A 21,651-nucleotide genomic window follows, 5' to 3' on the forward strand; every position below is an offset into this window, starting at 1 on the left:
AGCCGTGTCTCCTGTTACCATTTGATAGTTTTCTAACTAACCCATTTTAAACAAATCTGTTTCACAGACTAAGTGTTTGGATTCTCCCCTCTCCCCCTCTCAGGTTCACTATTTCGTCCACCACAGCGCTCGATACTACTGGAATGATGTGATGCAGAACTTTGAATTATACAAGTAAGCATCCCACTGAGTATGTGTGCTGTAGTCTTGTGTTCAGAATATTTGATGTGCTACATGTATTACAGCTTTTTTTTTTTTTTACAAATTCAGTTAAATTATATGAATATATAAATTTATATATATATAAATTATATATGCTATATATATTATATATGCTTTAAACGTAAAAGCGTGAGGAGGTGTAACAGAATAGTTTTTTTGTTGATTGCATAGTTTTTGCCAGGTTCTGCATGATCAGATACACACCGATAAGGCATAACATTATGACCACCTGCCTAATATTGTGTTGGTCCCCCTTTTGCTGCCAAAACAGCCCCCACCAAACAATGGATCCTTTAGGTCATGTAAGTTAGGAGGTGGGGTGTCCATGGGTCCGACTTGTTTCTCCTGCACATCCTGCATACATGAAGCAGTGACCCCTGCAGACCGAGAACGCCCCACGATAGCTGCAGCTTTGGAGATGCTCTGACTCAGTTGCCCAGCCATCACAATTTGGCCCTCGTCAGACTCTTAAATCTTCACACTTCCCAGATTTTCCAGCTTGTAACACATCACCTTTGAGGACAAAATGTTCACTTGCTTCCTAATACATCCCACCCACTCACAGCTGCCACGATGAAGAGATAATCAGTGTTATTCACTTCACCTGTCAGTGCTCATAATGTTATGCCCGGTCGGTGTGTGTGTTGCTCTGCTCAGCTGCAGTTGACATGAATTGTATTCATTTTCTAGAGGCCTGGAGGATGTGAATGTGAGCTGTGCAAGCCTTCACTCTGAGCACAGCTCTGGGCTTTCTAAAACATTACAAGACTACAGGTACATGCTGGGCTTTCTTACAGGCTGTTTTCTTAAGTTATTTGCTCATTTAAAAAAAAAAAAATGAAGAAGCAGCAGATGGATTTTTCATGATGGACAAATTGGATTCTTCTTTATCAGGAGGCTGTTTTTTGGGGAGAATGAGATTGCAGTGAGAGTGCCCTCTCTGTTAAAGCTTCTGGTAAAGGAGGTGAGTTTCAAGCTCTTGCATAACATATTTTCTTACAGCACATCTATCATTTCTTCTAATTCCCCCTGTTTGCATGTTTTTTTTTTTTTTTTCAGGTCTTGAACCCATTTTACATCTTCCAGCTCTTCAGCATTATTCTCTGGAGCTTTGAAGATTATTATTATTATGCCTCGGCCATTGTTTTAATGTCCATCATTTCTATCGCTACCTCACTGTACACCATTAAAAAGGTGGGTCATGCCTGAGACGGCTCTGCTCTCGGTCACCCGTTTTCAACGCAGTTGTGTTCTGGTGCCTTTCAAGAGCTGTTTTTCTTCTCCTTTCAGCAATACGTCATGCTGCACGACATGGTGGCAGCCCACAGCGTGGTTCGTGTTTCTGTGTGCAGAGGGAATAAAGGCATGTTTTCATCTCTGATCATGACACACAGCTAATAGCTGCTTTGCCTTGTGACTGGCTACAGAGACAGTGTGTATCCAAAGTCTTCTTTCATGATCTTGACCACAGATATTGAACAGGCCATGTCAACGGAGCTCGTGCCCGGCGATGTCATCGCCATTCCAGCGAATGGGATGATAATGCCGTGCGACGCAGTGCTCGTCTGCGGAACCTGCATTGTGAACGAGAGCATGCTGACAGGTGAGACTGCTCTTCGCCGCGCTCGCCGTGGAGAAAAGTTACTACCGTTCTTCCAGGAATCAGTGGTTATCTCTCGTCACTTATCTCTTTACACTTTATGACTGTTCGTGAGAGGCAGCTGGTACTTCCGTCACTGCTACAATATATCAAAGATTAAGCTGGCTTTGATTTTTAGCTCGTCTAGCTGAAGGACTGATTAGCTTATGCCACGGCGAGGCGTTCTTTGCCCGTCCACAGTTCAGAAGAACTTAGGTCACATTTGTCATTTTACAGGGAATAACCTGATGAGCTATTATGTCATCATTACATTTTTTTTTTCTTCTTTTTTTTTTTTTGCCCACATTGTCATACATTACTTTATTGTATCATCACTGGTCCTTTAAAACAAGTTCAGCAGGCTCTAACTTATGCAAAGTTCATCTGCTTTCCTTGAATGAATCCATAGATTTGGACATCATATCCTTCTCTGACCTTTTGCTCTCAGTTAGAAAGCTGTTAAGGCACCTCACACTTTGCTCAGTTTAAGATAATTTTACTCTGATTGGCTGGCGTTCACAAACAGGAGGTTTTTAAGAGCATGTGGGCGGGGCTTTGCAGTAGTCACATTAGAACGTAGAAGCTCGTCCTGAAAACATGGACCCAGATGTACCTGGATCCAAGGCAAGCATCTTCTAACATTTGCACATTATTGTTTACCAACTAAAGGAAAACACGGTAATATACTTTGAAATTGGACTTTTTCCACCCCAACCAGTGAGTAAACTAAAAGCATCGTCCAGTCTTTAATTAGCGCTACGATTCATGGTTTGGAAAAATTACAAAAGTTCAAAATGCCTTCCTTCTTCACATTTTCCAAAGCTGTCCAGCGAGGTGACTTGAAGCCAGGTGGACGCTGAAGCCTGCCTATATGTGAATGGGAATGATGCGAGCTCTGAGATGTTTTATTTTCTGCATCTCTAGTGTTCTCATTTTAAAAGTCAAGTCAAGTCAAGTTTATTTATAGAGCACATTTAAAAACAACCAAGGCTGACCAAAGTGCTGTACAGTAAATACAGATAAAAATACAATAGAACACAATTTCGTAATAACACCTCGCTGATAAAAATAAAATAAAAATATATAAAACAAATAAATTAAACCTTTCTAAAAGCCAATGAAAAGAGGTGAGTTTTAAGAGCGGTTTTAAAAGTTTCTAGGCTTTTGGAGAGTCTGACGTGAGGAGGTAAACTGTTCCACAGTCTGGGTGCAGCCACAGCAAACGCCCTCTCTCCCTTTGTCTTTAATTTATACCTGGGAACATCTAAAAGCATCAGGTCGGCTGACCTCAAAGATCTCCTGGGGCGATAAGTTCTAAGGAGTTCTGACAGGTAAGAAGGTGCAGTGCCATTTAAAACCTTAAAAGCCAGCAATAAGATTTTAAAATCAATCCTAAAGGCAACTGGGAGCCAGTGGAGAGAGCAGAGAACCGGAGTGATGTGGTCTCTTTTTTTTGAACCGGTCAACAGGCGAGCGGCAGCGTTCTGCACCAGTTGAAGGCGATGTAGACAGGAACGATCTAGGCCAGCATAGAGGGAATTGCAGTAGTCTAGCCGTGAAGTAATAAAAGCATGGACCACTCTTTCTAGATCGTTCCTGCAAAGGTAAGACTTGACTTTGGCTAAAATCCGCAAATGATAAAAAGATCCCTTAACTACAGAGCTGATTTGTTTATCAAGTTTAAAAGCATTGTCAAAAATAACACCAAGACTCTTAATGGAAGAAGTGCAATCGGAGGTTAGGGGTCCCAAAAAGTCAAGAGAGAAGTTGGGATCTTTAGGAAGCCCAAACACAATGACTTCAGTTTTGCTTTCATTAAGGTGTAAGAAGTTAAGAGTCATCCAAGTCTTAATGTCAGACAAGCAGGAGAGTAGTGGCTGCAAAGAAACATTGCAGTTCAACCTCAGAGGGAGGTAGATCTGAATATCATCGGCAAAGATGTGGAAGGACACATTATGTTTACGGAGCACATCGCCCAGAGGGAGCAAGTACAGAATAAACAACAGGGGGCCTAGTATGGACCCCTGAGGTACGCCACAGGTTAAAGGAGCTCTGGGAGATGACAGTTCACCAAGGTGAACAGAAAAACTCCTATTATTCAAATAGGACTGGAAAAACTTTAAGACAGTGCCCTTTAAACCAACACAATGTTGAAGGCGGGATAGCAGTATGTTGTGATCAACAGTGTCGAAGGCTGCTGTCAGGTCCAGGGTTACTAAGACAGCAGCACAACCAGAGTCAACAGTTAAAAGCAAATCATTAAAAACTCTCAGAAGGGCGGTTTCTGTGCTATGCCGAGCTCTAAAACCAGACTGGAACTTCTCATAGAGATTGTTATTGTCAAGAAATAGCTGGAGCTGCGTGAGGGCAGTCATCTGTTTGCCTATCATCTGATAATAACATTTTTTACATCATAGAATTTTTATATTTGACGTTTGTTCCTTTTATTTATGTCTGCCTCGTTGTATTGCTAGGTGTTGTTTTTGTTTTATGACTATTTGTCATAAGTAAATATCCCATGTAATTAAGTACAGTCATGTGAAGAACGTTTTTCACATGACTGTAAATGGTCCTTTGAAAAACTAAGAATACACTATGATTCATTAGCCTGTAGAACCACTTTTGGCAGCAATAACTTATGTATGACACGTGTGTCTTACATCATTATGGGGGATTTTGGGCCACTTATTTCACAGTGTTTAGCTTTTTAACGTTTTTGGGCATCGAGATATGCACAGTTCTCCTGTTAAAGTCCTGCCGCAGCATTTCAGTAAGTTTGCGGTCTGGACTTTGCCAAGGCATTCGCAACACCCCAATTCTCTTCTTTTTAAGACATCTTGATGCAGATTTGCTGCTGTGTTTGGGATCGTTGTCCTGTTCAATGACTAGTTGTTAGACAGATGACATCACATTTGACTTATCACGAGTTTATGGTCGACTCAATAACTGCAGGGTGCCAGGTCGTGTGGATGTAAAACAAACCCGAATCATCATGCCTCTACCGCCGTGGTTGACAGTTTGTTTGAGCTCTCTGTGCTGATATGCACCAGACAAGGTGAAATGCAGACTTTGTTTTTCACGTGACTGTATGTTGAAAGCTGGATCCTGTCCACATATTGTGATGTCCTGGTAGCCATGGTTTTTGGCACCATTTGTTTTTTCCCCTCCTGTAGGTCACAATATGTGATGCCCTGGTGGTTAATTGAATAAATATTTTGCTGGGATTCTTCTGCAATATTTCAGTAAAAGCCATTCTGGTGTTCTGGTCTTCATTTCTGCATCTGTTCTTTTTGATATTTTCTTTTGATTATAAAAAAAATCTCTTTTAGGAGAGAGTGTGCCAGTCACCAAGACCAGTCTGCCCAGTGCTGGCGAGGAAGGAGCCAGGAGCTACAATATAGATGAGCATAAAAAACACACCCTCTACTGTGGTACCCACGTCATCCAGACCCGCTTCTACACCGGAGAACTGGTGAAAGCTGTTGTGGTGAGAACAGGTAAACTGGAGAGAGACGGACTGGGACCCACTGTGGTGGTTTAGCTTCTGCTTTAGACTGAGCACCCTCAAAAGGAAGAAAATAATCAGAGAGTATTACTTGTGTGTCTCCACAGGCTTTAGCACAGAGAAAGGCCAACTTGTGCGTTCTATTCTTTACCCTAAACCCACTGACTTCAAGCTGTACCACGACGCATACCTGTTCCTGTTGTGTCTTGTTGGGGTGGCAGGCATCGGCTTCATCTATACCATCGTCCTGAGCATCATGAACAAGGTATTACTGCTCTTTAAGAGGCTTATGAAGGTCTTCAGTGAGCTGAATCACAGTTGCTGTCTGTTCTCTCCAGGTCCCAGCTAAAACCATCATTACTGAATCTCTGGACATCGTGACCATTACCGTGCCCCCGGCCTTACCGGCCGCCATGACGGCCGGCATCGTTTACGCACAGCGGCGTCTGAAGCGCGTCGGCATCTTCTGCATCAGTCCACAGAGGATCAACATGTGCGGTCAGCTTAACGTGGTTTGCTTTGACAAGGTGAGTTAGAAAATGTAGAAGCTGAGGATCTGAAGTAGCTCAGAAATCAGTCCTCAGACAAAATGCATGGAAATTGGTTTTCAACACATTCAAACCCACTTCCAGTTCAAGCACAAGTTCTTTTTTTGAGAGTGAGTGCATGATTTAATGACCGTAAATGTCTCGAGGCAGAGCTGTGGTCGTGCAAATATGCTGTTTGTTCATAGCACCGAGCTTTATGCACTCAAAAGAGTGATGCTGTACAAGTTTATAAGGACTTAGACGTATCTAAGCAGGCTGTGCTTGACATGTAATTTTCCTTTTGTTATCACGAGCACCCAGTGAGCACAATGAGAAACGGGTTGTAATGTTGTTAGTTTGAGAAAAGCATTCAAAGTTGATAAATTTGATTCATTATTCAGTGAAGTCTGTTTTTCCAGGCATTTTCCAACATTTTCTAGATTGTATAATTCATTAAGAGAAGGAACAAATTCATCAGTTCTGAAAATAAAAAGACACAGACTTTATTCATAGTTTGTTTGGTTGTAAAGGAGCTAAAGGTTGTTGTTGTTGGTTTTATTTATTTATTTTTAACACTGACCTCAGTTGGTAGAAAGATTATGTACTAAACAGCTAAATGCTTCCACACAGACATGCTGGGTCACATCTTTGTCCTTGTTTTGTCCTTTGAGGAAGCTGCTTAGTCTTGTTCCGTTCCACTGTCTAGAATTATGGGCTGTTCAGATTGATTTCCTGCTCTTGCTGATGAGATGTACGAGGCCTGAGTTGGTAGCTTCGTAATAATGTGCAGTTTTTGTTTTCCCTCAGACTGGTACTCTGACCGAGGACGGTTTGGACCTGTGGGCCATTCACAGGGCTGAGGATGGCAGGTAGGAAGTGGCAACTTTGGGTTTATTGCCATTCGTGTGCTTTACTGTCTAGTCTCTGTAAAGTTCTCTCAAAATAAAGACGGCACATACAAAACGGTATTGCATCACTGCATCATAGCTTTAAAATGCTTCATTTAGCGGCTTGTTGATTTATTGAATAACAAAGAATGCATCTGTATTTTACTGCTGTCCGCTAACAGTTTCTCTAATAATTTTGTCCTGACACATCTGAAGGAAAAGTAATTGTGTCTTCTTTGGTCATAGACTGTAAAATGGTAAATGGCCTGTATTTATATAGCGCTTTACTAGTCCCTAAGGACCCCAAAGTGCTTTACACATCCAGTCACCCACCCATTCACACACTGGTGATGGCAAGCTACATTGTAGCCACAGCTGCCCTGGGGCGCACTGACAGAGGCGAGGCTGCCGGACACTGGCGCCACCGGGCCCTCTGACCACCACCAGTAGGCAACGGGTGAAGTGTCTTGCCCAAGGACACAACGACCGAGACTGTCCAAGCCGGGGCTCAAACCGGCAACCTTTCAATTACAAGGCGAACGCCCAACTCTTGAGCCACGATCACCCCAAACTGTACATAGTAGATGGCAAGCAGAGGGCGTATCTGATCGTGAAAGTCTGAGGCTTTCGTACTCACAGTCGTGACAGTCGTACTCACTTTTGATTTTGACCTTGCTAAATCTTTTGTTGATGAGTTTATGGGCAAAGTCAATTATTTTAAATCTTGTTAAATATATAAAAAGTCTGGTTTTTTTTTTTGTTGTTGTTTTTTTGTTTTTGTTTTTTTTTTTTTTTAGAAAATCTTTCTTTGGAGTAAAGCCGCGTATGCTTTAGGGTGTGGCTAACATGTTGCTACAGTAAACGTCCTGAGGACTGTTTCTCGGTTGAATCCACTCGATGCTAATTTCTTCTGATTTCAGAAAACCAACCAAACAACGTCCGCGCTTACATTAGTAGCCTGTGAACCAATAGTTCCATCTTTTATGTACAGTCTTTAACTTTGCCTCTATGAAACACTGGACAGAGAAATTTAGACCTTTACTATCAGGGCTTCTATTAACAGATTTGGAAATGTCACAGAAACTTTGTGTTGTTTTCACACAGAGTTATATAGAGTCACGATTTGCTTCTTTCGCACCTACAAAGAATCGAGTCGTTGAGTCAGACCTTCTCTCTTCACTGCAGCTTTTGTTCACCTGAGTCTGAGGCTGCTAAAGTCAGTCTTGTAAACACTACATTCGTGGCCTGCATGGCAACCTGCCACTCACTGACCAAAATAGAAGGAGAGCTCTCTGGAGACCCTTTGGACCTCAAGATGTTCAGCGCTACAGGCTGGGTAAGCAGAGATTTTGAGTGTTTAGCGTGGTTAGTTACTGATAGCCTGTAAGTGAAATCTCCAGCTCCAAGCTCCAGGAAAAAAAAATACCTTTATTTACAGCAGCCTTGACTCAGTGATTCAAGGCAGAAAGGTGATGTTTTTGTTTTAGATCCTAGAAGAACCCACAGAGGAAGAAACCGCGCTCCACAATCCCATAATGCCCACAGTTGTACGCCCTCCAAAGCACATCGCCCCTGAAGCCCATCAGAGCAATCCACTACCTCAGAGCATGGTACCGTGACCTCCGTATGTTCATTGATGACTATAAATCAATGCCGGATTTTCCTAATATGACACATTTTGTTTTTTTTTTCTTTTTCAGGAGCTTTCTGAATTATCTGTAAGTTGCCACTTCATGAAAACATCAATGTTTTTGTATTCACTTTGTTACTCAGTGTTAAATCTTGTAAATCTGACGTAGCTAACTGAAAATTATAGCCTAGCATGAAGCCTGGAAGCAGCTGTCAAACTGTCTTTGAATCACTTGTTATGAAGAGAATAAATCAACACATTTTTAGAATCGGAGCAATTCCCCCCCCCCCCCCCCCCCCCAGTTCAAACATGTGACTTTTGCTCCTCAGGCCTGTGAGATGGGCATTGTGCGTCAGTTCCCCTTCTCCTCGGCGCTGCAGAGGATGAGCGTGGTGGTCAGGAGGCTTGGGGCAAAACACATGGACGCCTTCTTAAAAGGGGCACCGGAGGTGGTGGCCAGCCTCTGCAGACAGCACACAAGTCAGACATGGGATGGTTATTTCCTCCCTTTTAATTTGACTTTGCTGTAAAGAAATACAAATGAATAAAATATGTCCTCCCTGTCCCACAAAATCATTTCTTATCTTGTCTCATGTTATATAATAAGGTCACACCAACATAGCTCTGACCTTCTGTTTAGTCCCACAGACGTTCACAGAGACTCTGGAGGCCTACTCCAGGCAGGGCTTCAGGGTTATTGCCCTGGCACATCGTCAGCTAGAGTCCAAACTCTCCTGGCACAAAGTCCAGAGCCTCAGCAGGTACTGTACGCCCGTATCCTCAGATAATACTGCCCACAGTGCATGTGGATACTCCCACCCTGAAGAAAATGCTTGTAATGTGGTTTCTCATCTTGCTGATGACGCTTTTAGAAGCTCGAAACTGCTCTTAGAGTAACTTAGCTCAAAGTCCTTCTATTGCAGGGCAGAAAATGTCCTTGCTAAGTGAAACATGAGGAGGAAGGCTTGTTTGAGAGCTTTTATATTGGAAGTATTTGAAATGACTAGCAGTTTTGTCATCTGCCACAATGTCGTGCTGCCAAAAGGCACAAAACTGTTTGAGGCGACTGCAATATGAATGATTTATTAAGTGACTCTATGCTCAAAGACGTGCTCGCTGTACAGCAGCATATTAGTGTTTGTTTCCGGGTGTTTGGGGTCAGTGTGATAAAAGTAGGAAATCATTAACTAAACTTAAAAACAGGAAGAATGTTATGTAAGTGAGCTGAGCTCTTAAACTGCTTTGATGCAGCGATAACCTCAGATTTATGATGTCTAAAAGTCAGAAGTCACCGTGTGTCCCAGATTCATCCTGATATCTGTTTTTCTCTAAATGTGACTTTTTGTGGATTCCTTAAAAAATGGCAGCACAATTTATAGAAGTCTATGATTTTTCTCTCATAGGGACGTAATAGAGACCAACATGGAGTTCCTCGGTCTGATCATTATGCAGAACAAAATCAAACCAGAGACTGCTGGTGTTTTATGTGAATTACAGCGAGCCAACATACGCACATTGATGGTCACGGGTAATGCAGCTCAGTCAATTTGTCTTTTATTTGCGACGCAAATTCAAATGTTTGTGCCTCTCATTTCCCTCCTCTCCTCTGTATCTTCTGATAGGCGACAATATGTTGACGGCCATATCGGTGGCTCGAGACTGTGGAATGGTCCGTCCATGCGAGAAGGTCATAATAGCAGATGCTGGGCCTCCCAAAGATTTCCAGCCTGCGAGTATCACGTGGCATTACACTGAAAACCAAGCTCAGGCTGTTAAGGACAACGAGGTAAGAACCACCGAGTAATCCCCGGTTAGTGGATGGTACTGGGAAGAAGGTTTGATCGTGGGCGATCGTGGCTCAAGAGTTGGGAGTTCGCCTTGTAATCGGAAGGTTGCCGGTTCGAGCCCCGGCTTGGACAGTATCGGTTGTTGTGTCCTTGGGCAAGACACTTGACCCGTTTCCTACTGGTGGTGGTCAGAGGGCCCGGTGGCACCAGTGTCCGGCAGCCTCGCCTCTGTCAGTGCGCCCCAGGGTGGCTGTGGCTACAATGTAGCTTGCCATCACCAGTGTGTGTGAATGGGTGGATGACTGGATGTGTAAAGCGCCTTAGGGACTAGTAAAGCGCTATACAAATACAGGCCATTTACCATAAATAGGTATAGAATAATTAAATAAAACCATGCTTTCTTAAATTCCGAATCTTAAACAAGGTATATAATTATCCTTCATCTTCAAACCCCTAAAGGAAAACAAAGGAAGAAGGTTTGAGCCAGCCCTTGTAGTTCTCCAGACTTCTTGAAGGATGTTCCAGAGCTCTTCGTTGGATGTTGACTGCCTTTTGTTCCTTTCTCTGCTTCATTAAAGTTTGAATGATCTCTCCATCAGATATGTTGATTGCTGCTATTTCTTCTTCTCTTTCCTCAAATCTTAAGGCAGGAATATCAAACTCATTTACATACAGCCCATCTTATGTGGTCTAGACCAGTAAAACTGCCCTTTCTGTCTGTGTAAAGACAGCTGCTTGCAAAAGTATTCGGCCCCCTTGAACTTTTCCACATTTTGTCACATTACAGCCACAAACATGAATCAGTTTTATTGGAATTCCACGTGAAAGACCAACACAAAGTGGTGTACATGTGAGAAGTGGAGCGAAAATCATACATGATACCAAACATTTTTTACAAATAAATAACTGAAAAGTGGGGTGTGCGTAATTATTCAGCCCCCTGAGTCAATACTTTGTAGAACCACCTTTTGCTGCAATTACAGCTGCCAGTCTTCTTTTAGGGTATGTCTCTACCAGCTTTGCACATCTAGAGACTGAAGTCCTTGCCCATTCTTCAGCGTTTGTGAACAGTAGTTTTCAGATCTTGCCACAGATTCTCAATTGGATTTAGACACCAGACAGGTCAGGGATAAAGTTATTGAGAAATTTAAAGCAGGCTTAGGCTACAAAGAGATTTCCCAAGCCTTGAACGTCCCACGGAGCACTGTTCAAGCGATCATTCAGAAATGGAAGGAGTATGGCACAACTGTAAACCTACCAAGACAAGGCCGTCCACCTAAACTCACAGGCTGAACAAGGAGAGCGCTGATCAGAAATGCAGCCAAGAGGCCCATGGTGACTCTGGACGAGCTGCAGAGATCTACAGCTCAGGTGGGGGAATCTGTCCATAGGACAACTATTAGCTGTGCACTGCACAAAGTTGGCCTTTATGGAAGAGTGGCAAGAAGAAAGCCATTGTTAACAGAAACCCATAAGAAGTCCTGTTTGCAGTTTGCCACAAGCCATGTGGGGGACACAGCAAACATGTGGAAGAAGGTGCTCTGGTCAGATGAGACCAAAATGGAACTTTTTGGCCAAAATGCTATGTGTGGCGGAAAACTAACACTGCACATCACTCTGAACACACCATCCCCACTGTCAAATATGGTGGTGGCAGCATCATGCTCTGGGGGTGCTTCTCTTCAGCAGGGACAGGGAAGTTGATGGGAAGATGGATGGAGCCAAATACAGGGCAATCTTGGAAGAAAACCTCTTGGAGTCTGCAAAAGACTTGAGACTGGGGTGGAGGTTCACCTTCCAGCAGGACAACGACCCTAAACATAAAGTCAGGGCAACAATGGTTTGTTTTAAAACAAAACATATCCATGTGTTAGAATGGCCGAGTCAAAGCTGGTAGAGACCGACCCTAAAAGACAGGTAGCTGTAATTGCAGCAAAAGGTGGTTCTACAAAGCATTGACTCAGGGGGCTGAATAATTAGGCACACCCCACTTTGCAGTTATTTATTTGTAAAAAATGTTTGGTATCATGTATGATTTTGGTTCTACTTCTCACGTGTGCACCACTTTGTGTTGGTCTTTCACGTGGAATTCCAATAAAACTGATTCATGTTTGTGGCTGTAATGTGACAAAATGTATGTATTTATATATAATGTATTTTAGATATTTTAATATAAGTTAAGTTTTAAGTTTTTAACACATTTATATAGTAGGAAAGTATCTTTTTATCCTTAACTTAACTACTTTTCCAAAGCCTTCCAGAGGGCCGGCTGAAGGCTTTGCTGGGCTGATTCTGGCCCCCAGGCCTTATGTTGACACCCCTGTTTTAGGGACACACTGCACACCATTCTGAGACATTAAAAGCTTTCAGCTATTAGCTCTTTGGCATTCATTTTTGGTTAGTGCAAAAATACAATTTTACGCCTGTCAAACTGTGTTTTCGTTGGCATTTTTCATAGATTGAACACAAGAAATGGGAACAAATGTGTTTTTGTGACAGGCTGTTGGTAACAAAGTGCCTCAAGATACGAATATTACAGGAAGGTCTGGCTCCTTGGAAGCAACCATTAAAAGCATTGACGTGTGTGTCGAGACACTTTCATGGTACTGTAATTCAAGGAAAACAACACATGCCTGGACAGATGATTTACCTTCTCTTGTTAAGGCTGGTTTTTAAATACTGTTCCAAATCCTGTTCAACCACTCTGCTGTTTGCAGTAGGTTTGACACCTACATGTTGAGGCATCTCTTTACTTTTACAGTATTTTTGCCTTTGAGTTCATATAGAATGCAAGAACTGAAGCATTTGTCAGTGCACAGCTCGTTTTATACATTTATATATTTTTCAGTCATTCAGTTGCATGAATCACTTTAGGTAAAAAAAAAAAAAAAAAAAAAAAAGGGGGAGTAAAAAGGTTTGTTTGGCTTAAATCTGATATTTTATTCTCCACATAAAATAGTACCATGGTATGACTGGCTCATCTTTACTCCTTCAGATTGTGGAGATCGAGCTGGATGAAGGGACCTGGGATGGGGAGGTTTCTCAGGAGCAAAGTTATCACTTCGCTGTAAGCGGCAAGGCCTTCGCTGTCATTATTGAATACTTTCCCCAGCTGGTCAAGAAGGTACACGTACTCTTTGTCTGTTACTTGGTCCACGTTAGCTTTGAACATGTGTAAAGCTGTGTAATTCTCCTTTTCCCCTCATGGTGGCACTGCAGCTTGTGCTGAGAGCCACCGTGTTTGCTCGCATGGCTCCAGACCAGAAGACTCAGCTGGTGGAAGTCCTGCAGAGCATGGAGTGAGTCGCTCCTCTGTTTTGTGGTTTTGCGTTTAATCCGTTTCATGTGTCTTCACGTGTTTTATTTATCTTCCAGTTACACCGTTGGGATGTGTGGTGATGGTGCTAATGACTGTGGAGTAAGTCTGAGTCAGCTTTATAATAAAAATGATATTTTTCATCGTCTCTTATGCTTTTTTGCAAAAACAAACTGAAACACTGTAGCCTCTTAAAGCTGAACAAGAGGCTACAGGTGGTATAAAGCAACCTGCATATCACATACTTGGACTAAGTGTAAAGTAAACCACATGTATGCATGCTTTAAAAGCATTTATGTAGGTTTACATTTTACTTGCAGTCATGGTTCCTTTTGACTTTGTGGTGTTTTTGTTTTTTTTCTCTGTTCCCTCGGTGCCCACAGCTGTAGTTTCCTTAAATATTTTATGTACTGACAAACAGTAATTGATCTATTTGATGTATTGATGAATAAGTTACTCTTATCAAACTGAGTGTTTTACCTCTGGTTTTGCAGCGTTACTCAAACCCAAAGTGAGTTATATTAATTTAGTCCTCTCTCCCTCTCAGGCGCTGAAGAGAGCTCACAGCGGGATTTCTCTGTCAGAGCTGGAGGCGTCAGTTGCGTCACCCTTCACCTCCTCTACCTCAAACATCTCCTGCGTCCCCAACCTAATCAGGTAAAGGAGTAAATGTATCTCACAGCTTTATTCACACTCCGAGAGCATCTTCAGCTGAGAACAGCTTTGATTTGAACTCTAAATCCTGTGTTTCCTTCTAAAGGGAGGGACGGGCCGCCCTCATAACATCGTTCTGCGTGTTTAAGTTCATGGCTCTCTACAGCATCATCCAGTTCATCAGTGTCATCCTGCTCTACTCGGTGAATAGATATTTGTCCTTCCAAATTTTTTCTCTTTGTCACCTGCTGGGAAAACATTGTGTCATTTGAGACACCATGAATAAAATGGGGGGAAGGGTCCCAAATAGGAATGTATACCATATCAAACTTTGATACGGTTCCCACAAGTTGCGTCTTTAAAAAGAAGTTTAGGTGAAACAAAGGAACGTGACAGCAAAGTGACGCGCCGCTGCTGGGAAAAGGATGACAATGACACAGTGTGACACAGGAATGTAGGTTAGCTCTAAAGTCAGCGAGTGTCAGCTGAGATTATAGAGCCATTAATTTGTCGCTGTGTGATCTTTTGATATTTTAGGTTCTCAGCAACTTGGGAGACTTCCAGTTTCTCTTCATTGACCTCATCATCATTCTCACCATTGCCTTTACAAGTGAGCAGCGTGGCGACGAGCACCAATTTAAAAAATAAAAATAAAAAATTTCCAGTCGGTGTTTAAAAAAAACAGCTCTCTAATGACTATATCCTCTCTGTCAGTGAGTCTGAACCCAGCCTGGAAGGAGCTGGTGTGGCGTCGCCCGCCGTCCAGTCTGATCTCAGGCCAGCTGCTCTGCTCAGTCCTGACCCAGATCCTCACCTGCCTGGTCTTCCAGGTCCTGGCTTTTCTCCTGGTACGACAGCAGAGCTGGTACGAGACATGGACGCCTGAGTCAGAGTGAGTGATGTAGATTTATTTATTTTTTTAACATATCTGTGGTCTGTTAGGATTATTAATGTGGTGATGGCACGTGCTTAAAAAGAAAAAATCTGCCCAATATTTCTTTCAGACACACTAAACATAAACCGATTTCTCTAACAGTTGTTATGTGAAGCTCTTTATTTACTGCTCAAGTTGGCGGCGTGCTGTTTAATATCAGTAAAAGAACAGAGACGTTTGAAACGTTTGCTTTTCACTTGCCTTTATCGTGTTTGATTTTTGCATTCTTTGTTTGTAAAAGGAGACATTTGTCCTCATTTTCTGCATTTTTCTCTTTTCCTGCAGCGCTTGTAATGTTTCCAGGTCCATCTTCTCTCTCGGAGTTAACGTAACTGATCCTCAAAACCATAAAAACATCAGGAACTATGAGAACACGTCCCTCTTCTACATCTCCACCTTCCAGTATTTAGCTGTGGCGATCGTTTTTTCCAAGGGAAAACCCTTCAGACAACCAAGCTACAAGAACTGTAAGGCTAAGACTGTTTTGTCAGCGATGCGTGTTTCAAATTTTAAGGAAACACAAATACACTTTTAAGCTTTAAAAAGACAGAAAAGGAGTGTAAAAACAGTCACAACTTAGGAATTTCCCCGTATCCCACATATAAATTGATAAAGATTGTAACTTTTCTTCCACGAGGGCTGTTCATGCTGACCTGCATCGGTCTGTACACTTTTCTCCTCCTCATCATGCTGCATCCCTTCCCTGCTGTTGACAACTTCCTGCAGGTAAACGTTGTTTCTCTCATTTTCTCCGCGTGTTACTGTCACACCACAGGCTTTAAGTTGCCTCGTGTTGGGACCGAAAAAGAGAAACATCTGCGCAAAAGCGTGAATATCTGAGATGTTGCATTGGCTCAGAGGTGCCGCACTCACCGCTCTCCATCCTCTCCTGCCTCCCCAGATCGTGTGTGTTCCCCATGACTGGCGTGTCACTCTGGTGATCATTATGATCGGGAATGCGGCTGCTTCTTTCTTGTTGGAGGTACGGCTCAGAAACCACCACACCCTGCCTGCTTGCTGTGATTGAGCTCCTTTTAAAATTGCAAACTGTGATTTGCATGCTTTAATTTAGTTTATTTTGCATGTGATTTCTTGCTTTCTTTCTTACCGAGTAAGTGTCGGTGGTGCATCACTGCTAAGTAATGAAATCAGTGAATCATTTTTTTCTCCATTTAAGATGTTTTCGACTTTCTGATTTTCATAATCAGCTGATTCTCAAGTTCCTGAAATCTTCCATAGATTTTGATCCTTGACATCATCTTGTGGAGGCTAGTTTTCAGAGGCAATCACAGGGCAAGTCGCCCCGCAGAGTCCTCCTCTGCTCACACGCCGCAGGTTGGGAAGCTTTTCACTACACTTTCTGTTCTTTCACTGTGTAGACAGTAGCATGTTATCCTTAACCTCGATTCTCCTGCTTTTTTTCTTCTCATTTTACAACAATAACACGGATTACATAGCCAAAAAAAAGTTAACATTTACACCATTGAGCAGGTCATGAATGACCAAGTCTAGCTCATTCTATGAACCCATCAGCTTCAAGCTCTTTTTTTCAGTCACCAATGGTTATAATGTCTTATTGGGGCCATTGTAGGCTTAGATACATAAATATGGGGCTGGGAGTGTTGGTAATATTCAAACAGCCAAAAACAACAATTTTAATCCATGATTAAATCCATAAATTCACAAAAAAGTGACAGAAAATGACGCATTGGAGATGGTGGTGGTCAGAGGGCCCGGTGGCGCCAGTGTCCGGCAGCCTCGCCTCTGTCAGTGTGCCCCAGGGCAGCTGTGGCTACAATGTAGCTTGCCATCACCAGTGTGTGAATGTGTGTGTGAATGGGTGAATGACTGAATGTAGTGTAAAGCGCTTTGGGGTCCTATGGACTAGAAAAGCGCTATACAAATGCAGGCCATTTACCATTTACCATATTTTCCACCTTACATGTTCAGGTGGCCAATGACCGCTGGGCTTCGTCCGTCCTCTCCTGGTTGTTCTGTCGGAGACACAAGGCACCAAGGGCGCTGTATATGCAGCTGGCTCTGGAGCTGCAGGAAGGCAGTGAGTGGCCCCCCCAACCCTCCGCTGTCACCTATGCCAGTGACCTAAAATCCAGCATCTCTGACCTCAATGTGACTGCCAACCAAAACTCAACACAGGCTAAACCTGAAGCTTCCCTAAAGCTTGTATGATGGTTTAATTCACCTCCTCAAAATGGGCAAACACCCTGTACTTCTATCATAGCCGTACTGTCGTATCTCGCTACTGAAACTTGAGCCAGAGGATTATTAAAGGAAAAGCTTGGCATTATTTGTTTTCTCGGTCAATGTTCAATGTCTCATTAAATTTAGCCTAGCACCAAGCCTGGAAACTGGGGGGAATAGCTACCTTAGCAAACATGCTACCTTGGGCCCCATGAGGGGTTACTGTGGGCAGTCACATGGGCCACAGTGTCTGAGAACCAGTATGAAATGTAGGACGCATCGGGGCCCCGAACTGTAGAGCAGAGTGTGGGCTTACTCACTGCAGGCCTGTAATGGGCCACACAGTTGGTTCCTCTCTGCACATAGTACTGGCTGCCCCACTGGGGCCTAACTGTACCTGACAGTGCAGGTTTAAGCCATGCATTTCGTGTGAGTCCCAAGGTAGGCTGCAAAACTGGGCCCCTATGTGCTCTATCAGATACTGAGATATGATATAATTATAGCTCATTGAGTACATATTTTCCACCTCACATGCATCAAACTGGAGTGAAGAGTGGACCAGAATGTCACTCAAACAAAAAACAACAAACTACTTAGGGGGTCACCACAACAGGCAGCTGCTCATATTTAATTTGGCAGATTTTTACACGACTTTCCTGAAGTCCATTCCATATCAACAACATCCAGCCATTGCAATTTTGCCTTTGAACTACCAGAGTTTTATATGGGCTATGTGTTACCAGAGAAGACCCTTATGGAGACCCAAAAGGGAAAACTGCTATGGGCTGCACTTAGGCTTTCTTTAAGGAAGCTCAAAACATGCATGTGTGGTTTTTCCTGCCCACACAGCACAGTTCACTCAAATCTGCCCACTATGGACTCACATGGTGGCATTTTTTTGTTGGGCATCCTGTCTCTGTGCAAAGCTAGGCTCTAATAGGCATTCCCTCTTGTTGCTACACTTGGTGTTAAGCTAATATTAATTGCTGGTTGCTGTGCAGGCATGGTACTGGTATTGTCTTGTAGTGCCAACCGTTAGTAGCTTAAAAGAAAATCAAGTACTGCTCTGGACACTAGACACTGGGAATGGTCAGATTAATCTTTCCATTGTTTTGAGTTTTTTCATTATGCCCCACTCTTTGAAATATCTGAAAGTCTGACACTGAACAAAAGATCAGCTCTATCACATGGATACACTGCCCTCCTGCTGTTTTTACCTTTCAGTTACATTGCTGCTGGTAGAACTTCAACGCTGTACAAATTCAAAGAAACTTTCAAAGAAACGTGAGAGATTTAACGCCTGTTCATGGGCGTAAATGGTACTTTCCGATTTCTGAGGCAGAAAACATTCCACTGTTGGATTCTTAGTCTTTTTTTTTTTTTTTTTTTTTAGTTGCTTTGCCTGAATTTCTTCCTGTGGAAGTGAAAAGCAGAAAAATATCAGTTGAAATTCTTTTTATTGCGCATTTCACCATTTAACATCACAAAGGTACTGAAGAGTAATAATGTTTTGATTAATTAATCAAACCCAATCATTAAAACACTTGCTGCTATAAAATGTTTTAACAGCTAATTTTAATGTCTAATTTTGTAAACAAATATATATATTTTAAGCAGTTTTAAAATGTAATTTTAAATTATGTGATGAAATGTTCTTTCTTAATGCAAAACAGAACATTTTTAACAGAAACTGTAACATGTTTGTGCTTTCTTTCTTATCTGGATCATGCAAAAAAAAAAATGTTTTGTGTTTGCTCTGCAGAACTTCCATTTCAATTTGCAATAAATCTGTATCTGAAGCCACTCTTGCGTGCTTCGTGGGGGGCTGACCTTGGTCACACTTTTTCAGCCTAGACTTACTGATCAATTATGGGCTTTCCCAGCCTCCTCGCTGCCTGGCATATGGGTGCTTAAAGGCGCCAGAGTGGAGGAGAAAGAGGGGTATCATTTCATGTGGAGATCAGGGCCTATAGGCAGTGAATGGGTGGATTTAGAGGAGACTGTGAATGAGAGAAGGGGGTCCTCGCTTGTACCAAAAAAAAAGAGAAAAGAATCTCCCACAGATCAGGGGAAGAGCCTTTTTGGGAATATTCATGATGAGGATGAGGAGGCATCATGAATTCATGTGTGTCTGTGAATCCCGCGGATCATCTTTTCGGTAAACACGATGTCCACAGAGCCAGGATGTCGTGCTTTCTGTCTGTGTTTGCGATGTAGTTTCGTGGATAGTGTTGCCTCTCCACAAAGCAATATGGGTTTTTGTGTACTCTCTGCTGTATTCCTTTTGTATCAGTAGAGGAACAGATGGAGAGTGGTAGAAGGACATAAAGAAGCTAAAACACACAGTCTTTCTTCCTCACAGCTAGCTACTCGCTGAAAAAGGTTTTCTCAAGCTTGCACTCAGACGTGCGCTATTTCAAGCATTTTAGACTTTTTCTCCCCCCCCCGCCCACATGTTTTGGGTTTTTTTTTTTTTTTCTTTTTCTTTTGGTGTTGTGTATTTCCAAGACGTGGGCCCGTGGTGCACAGTCTGTCTGCTGATTGTAACAGTGTCTGCTCAGGATATTTTGCATAGTAACGGCCCCCAAAGGCACACTTTTCTCCACCATACGTTGTTCTTTTAGGTGTTACGCATGTTTTTGCACATCACTGTCCTGCAGCTTCTTCAACGTTGTTGGACCCCCCTTAAGACCCTTGATTAATACTCGGGACACAAGGCCAACCTGATGCTCGCTTACTTACGCCTGGCCTCATTTTACAGATGACACAAAGGCTCCCATGTTCGGTAAAAGGTCCGTGACCCACCAGACGGTCACAAAGCCCTTCTCCTCCCTCATGTCACCTAAGCATGGGTTCCCTCACTGGGCCTTGGTGGCGTTCCTGTCCCCCCTTCCTTTATCAGTCCTTCCAGGCCTGAATGGGCTCTGTGGTTGGTCAATAAATTCAGTGATTCAGGGGGTGGACAGTTGCAGCCGTGTTAACGTTTGTTCACAGGCTTGTCGGAGGGAAGGGCCCCGCCCCACGGCCCTTTGTCTCCTGTGGTCTCTCATCAGGTTAGAAGTCAATGGAGGGCCTTGTGCGGAGGTGGCAGGGGCATGGATGGAGCCGCCTCTCACATGGCCTTCACACAGGGGGAGGACCGGTTCGGATCACTGCGACACTTGTTAGAGTGAGGCCGCACAACATTTGCCGGGGTTGCTCTCCCTGAGGGCGCTTTAAACAAACTAATGGTTAGAGGCTGCAGAGTTGCACTGGGGTAAGATGATCTGCACTCGGAGGCCTGCGGTGGCCAAACTGAAAAGGAGCGCACAAGTGTATCTTACAATCTCCATTTACAGATCTGACTGAGAGCAAAAAGAGGTCAGGCCTTCATTTACGGTGAAACTATTTAAATTTGGACTAGAATGGAACCAATGCATTTCAGTGGCCCCTGAAGGTGCCACAGTGTTGCTGAGTTATGGCCGTTTTCTCAGGCTCAGCTGGGCCGAAGCATGGGAACAGACACAAACGGGAGAAAAGGGAGACAGAGAGCCATAGATGGAGCAAGACACAAACAGTGGAGGGCTTTAGGAGACAGAAAACAGTGGACAGAAAAAGACGCACTGTGACTGAAGAGGGACTTAGAGGCATGACTGAGGCCTAACTGTCATGAGAAGATGAGAGTTGCCATGGCCACCCAGGAGCCACCCAGCAAGCATGTGAGCAGGGGAGACTCGGGGGCCAGGGGCCTGGGCCTGGGCTGGTGGATCACATGCACTAACCAGGGATTATGTGCATAAGTGATGAGTGCTAAGCCGGCAGGTGAAGAAGGGAGGCCCGGGGACAAGGAGCGGGCCATCCCTCAGGACGGCTCCCTCTGTAAAGAGCAGGGACTTTTTTTTTGCCAAGTGAGGCTGATCTGCTGTGTGAAGGGGACTCAGCCAGAGGTCCTCGAGTGCTGAAAGGGCATCCCCCAGGCTGCTTTCACAGCATAAGTGGCCAAAACGCTGGTCTTGTGAGTCATCTTGAGTGGCAAGAATGGGGCATCTTCACATTCATAAATCCCAACACAAACACACTCATGGATATAGACTAAGCTTGGGTGAGGATAAGCGCCACATGGTGGGACATCATCAGGGCTCTTCTTGAGGGACGCTTTTTGATTGTTGCAAATATTAAAAGAACAGATCACTCAACACACAAACAGAACAAAAAAAGATCCAGTTTAACCCCTAGCTAAGTTTATTTTACGGTATATTTATAGACAAGACGCTCTTTTTCTAGGCAGGATCAGAAGGTTCACAAGTTGCTTTACTGCAGCGAATCAGCGCTCATCATATCAATGGCCTTACAGGAATGTGTTTGAACC

General features: G+C 43.3%; 1 protein-coding gene across 1 annotated transcript in view; it reads left to right on the forward strand.

Annotated features, from left to right (window-relative positions):
* LOC146688018 (polyamine-transporting ATPase 13A3-like) overlaps positions 1–19,106 on the forward strand; it is a 30,599-nt gene extending 11,493 nt beyond the window's left edge. Inside the window, exons 5-33 of the mRNA XM_085438502.1 lie at positions 104–174; positions 913–996; positions 1,117–1,186; positions 1,282–1,416; positions 1,513–1,585; positions 1,694–1,825; positions 5,191–5,358; positions 5,474–5,631; positions 5,705–5,893; positions 6,701–6,762; positions 7,966–8,116; positions 8,268–8,390; positions 8,481–8,498; positions 8,740–8,890; positions 9,051–9,171; positions 9,814–9,938; positions 10,033–10,196; positions 13,193–13,321; positions 13,417–13,496; positions 13,573–13,615; positions 14,061–14,170; positions 14,274–14,370; positions 14,705–14,777; positions 14,882–15,059; positions 15,387–15,568; positions 15,739–15,827; positions 16,003–16,083; positions 16,341–16,436; positions 17,052–19,106. Of these exons, the coding sequence (XP_085294628.1) occupies positions 104–174; positions 913–996; positions 1,117–1,186; positions 1,282–1,416; positions 1,513–1,585; positions 1,694–1,825; positions 5,191–5,358; positions 5,474–5,631; positions 5,705–5,893; positions 6,701–6,762; positions 7,966–8,116; positions 8,268–8,390; positions 8,481–8,498; positions 8,740–8,890; positions 9,051–9,171; positions 9,814–9,938; positions 10,033–10,196; positions 13,193–13,321; positions 13,417–13,496; positions 13,573–13,615; positions 14,061–14,170; positions 14,274–14,370; positions 14,705–14,777; positions 14,882–15,059; positions 15,387–15,568; positions 15,739–15,827; positions 16,003–16,083; positions 16,341–16,436; positions 17,052–17,291 (3,393 nt within the window). The 3' untranslated portion in view covers positions 17,292–19,106. The remainder of the gene's footprint in view (positions 1–103; positions 175–912; positions 997–1,116; positions 1,187–1,281; positions 1,417–1,512; positions 1,586–1,693; positions 1,826–5,190; positions 5,359–5,473; positions 5,632–5,704; positions 5,894–6,700; positions 6,763–7,965; positions 8,117–8,267; positions 8,391–8,480; positions 8,499–8,739; positions 8,891–9,050; positions 9,172–9,813; positions 9,939–10,032; positions 10,197–13,192; positions 13,322–13,416; positions 13,497–13,572; positions 13,616–14,060; positions 14,171–14,273; positions 14,371–14,704; positions 14,778–14,881; positions 15,060–15,386; positions 15,569–15,738; positions 15,828–16,002; positions 16,084–16,340; positions 16,437–17,051) is intronic.
* The last annotated feature ends 2,545 nt before the right edge of the window (positions 19,107–21,651 follow it).

Source organism: Copadichromis virginalis, linkage group LG18, assembly GCF_057382275.1.
Source record: "Copadichromis virginalis isolate Kocher_CV1m ecotype Utaka linkage group LG18, C_Virginalis_male_GT1.1, whole genome shotgun sequence".
In the NCBI taxonomy this organism is placed as follows: Eukaryota; Metazoa; Chordata; class Actinopteri; order Cichliformes; family Cichlidae; genus Copadichromis; species Copadichromis virginalis.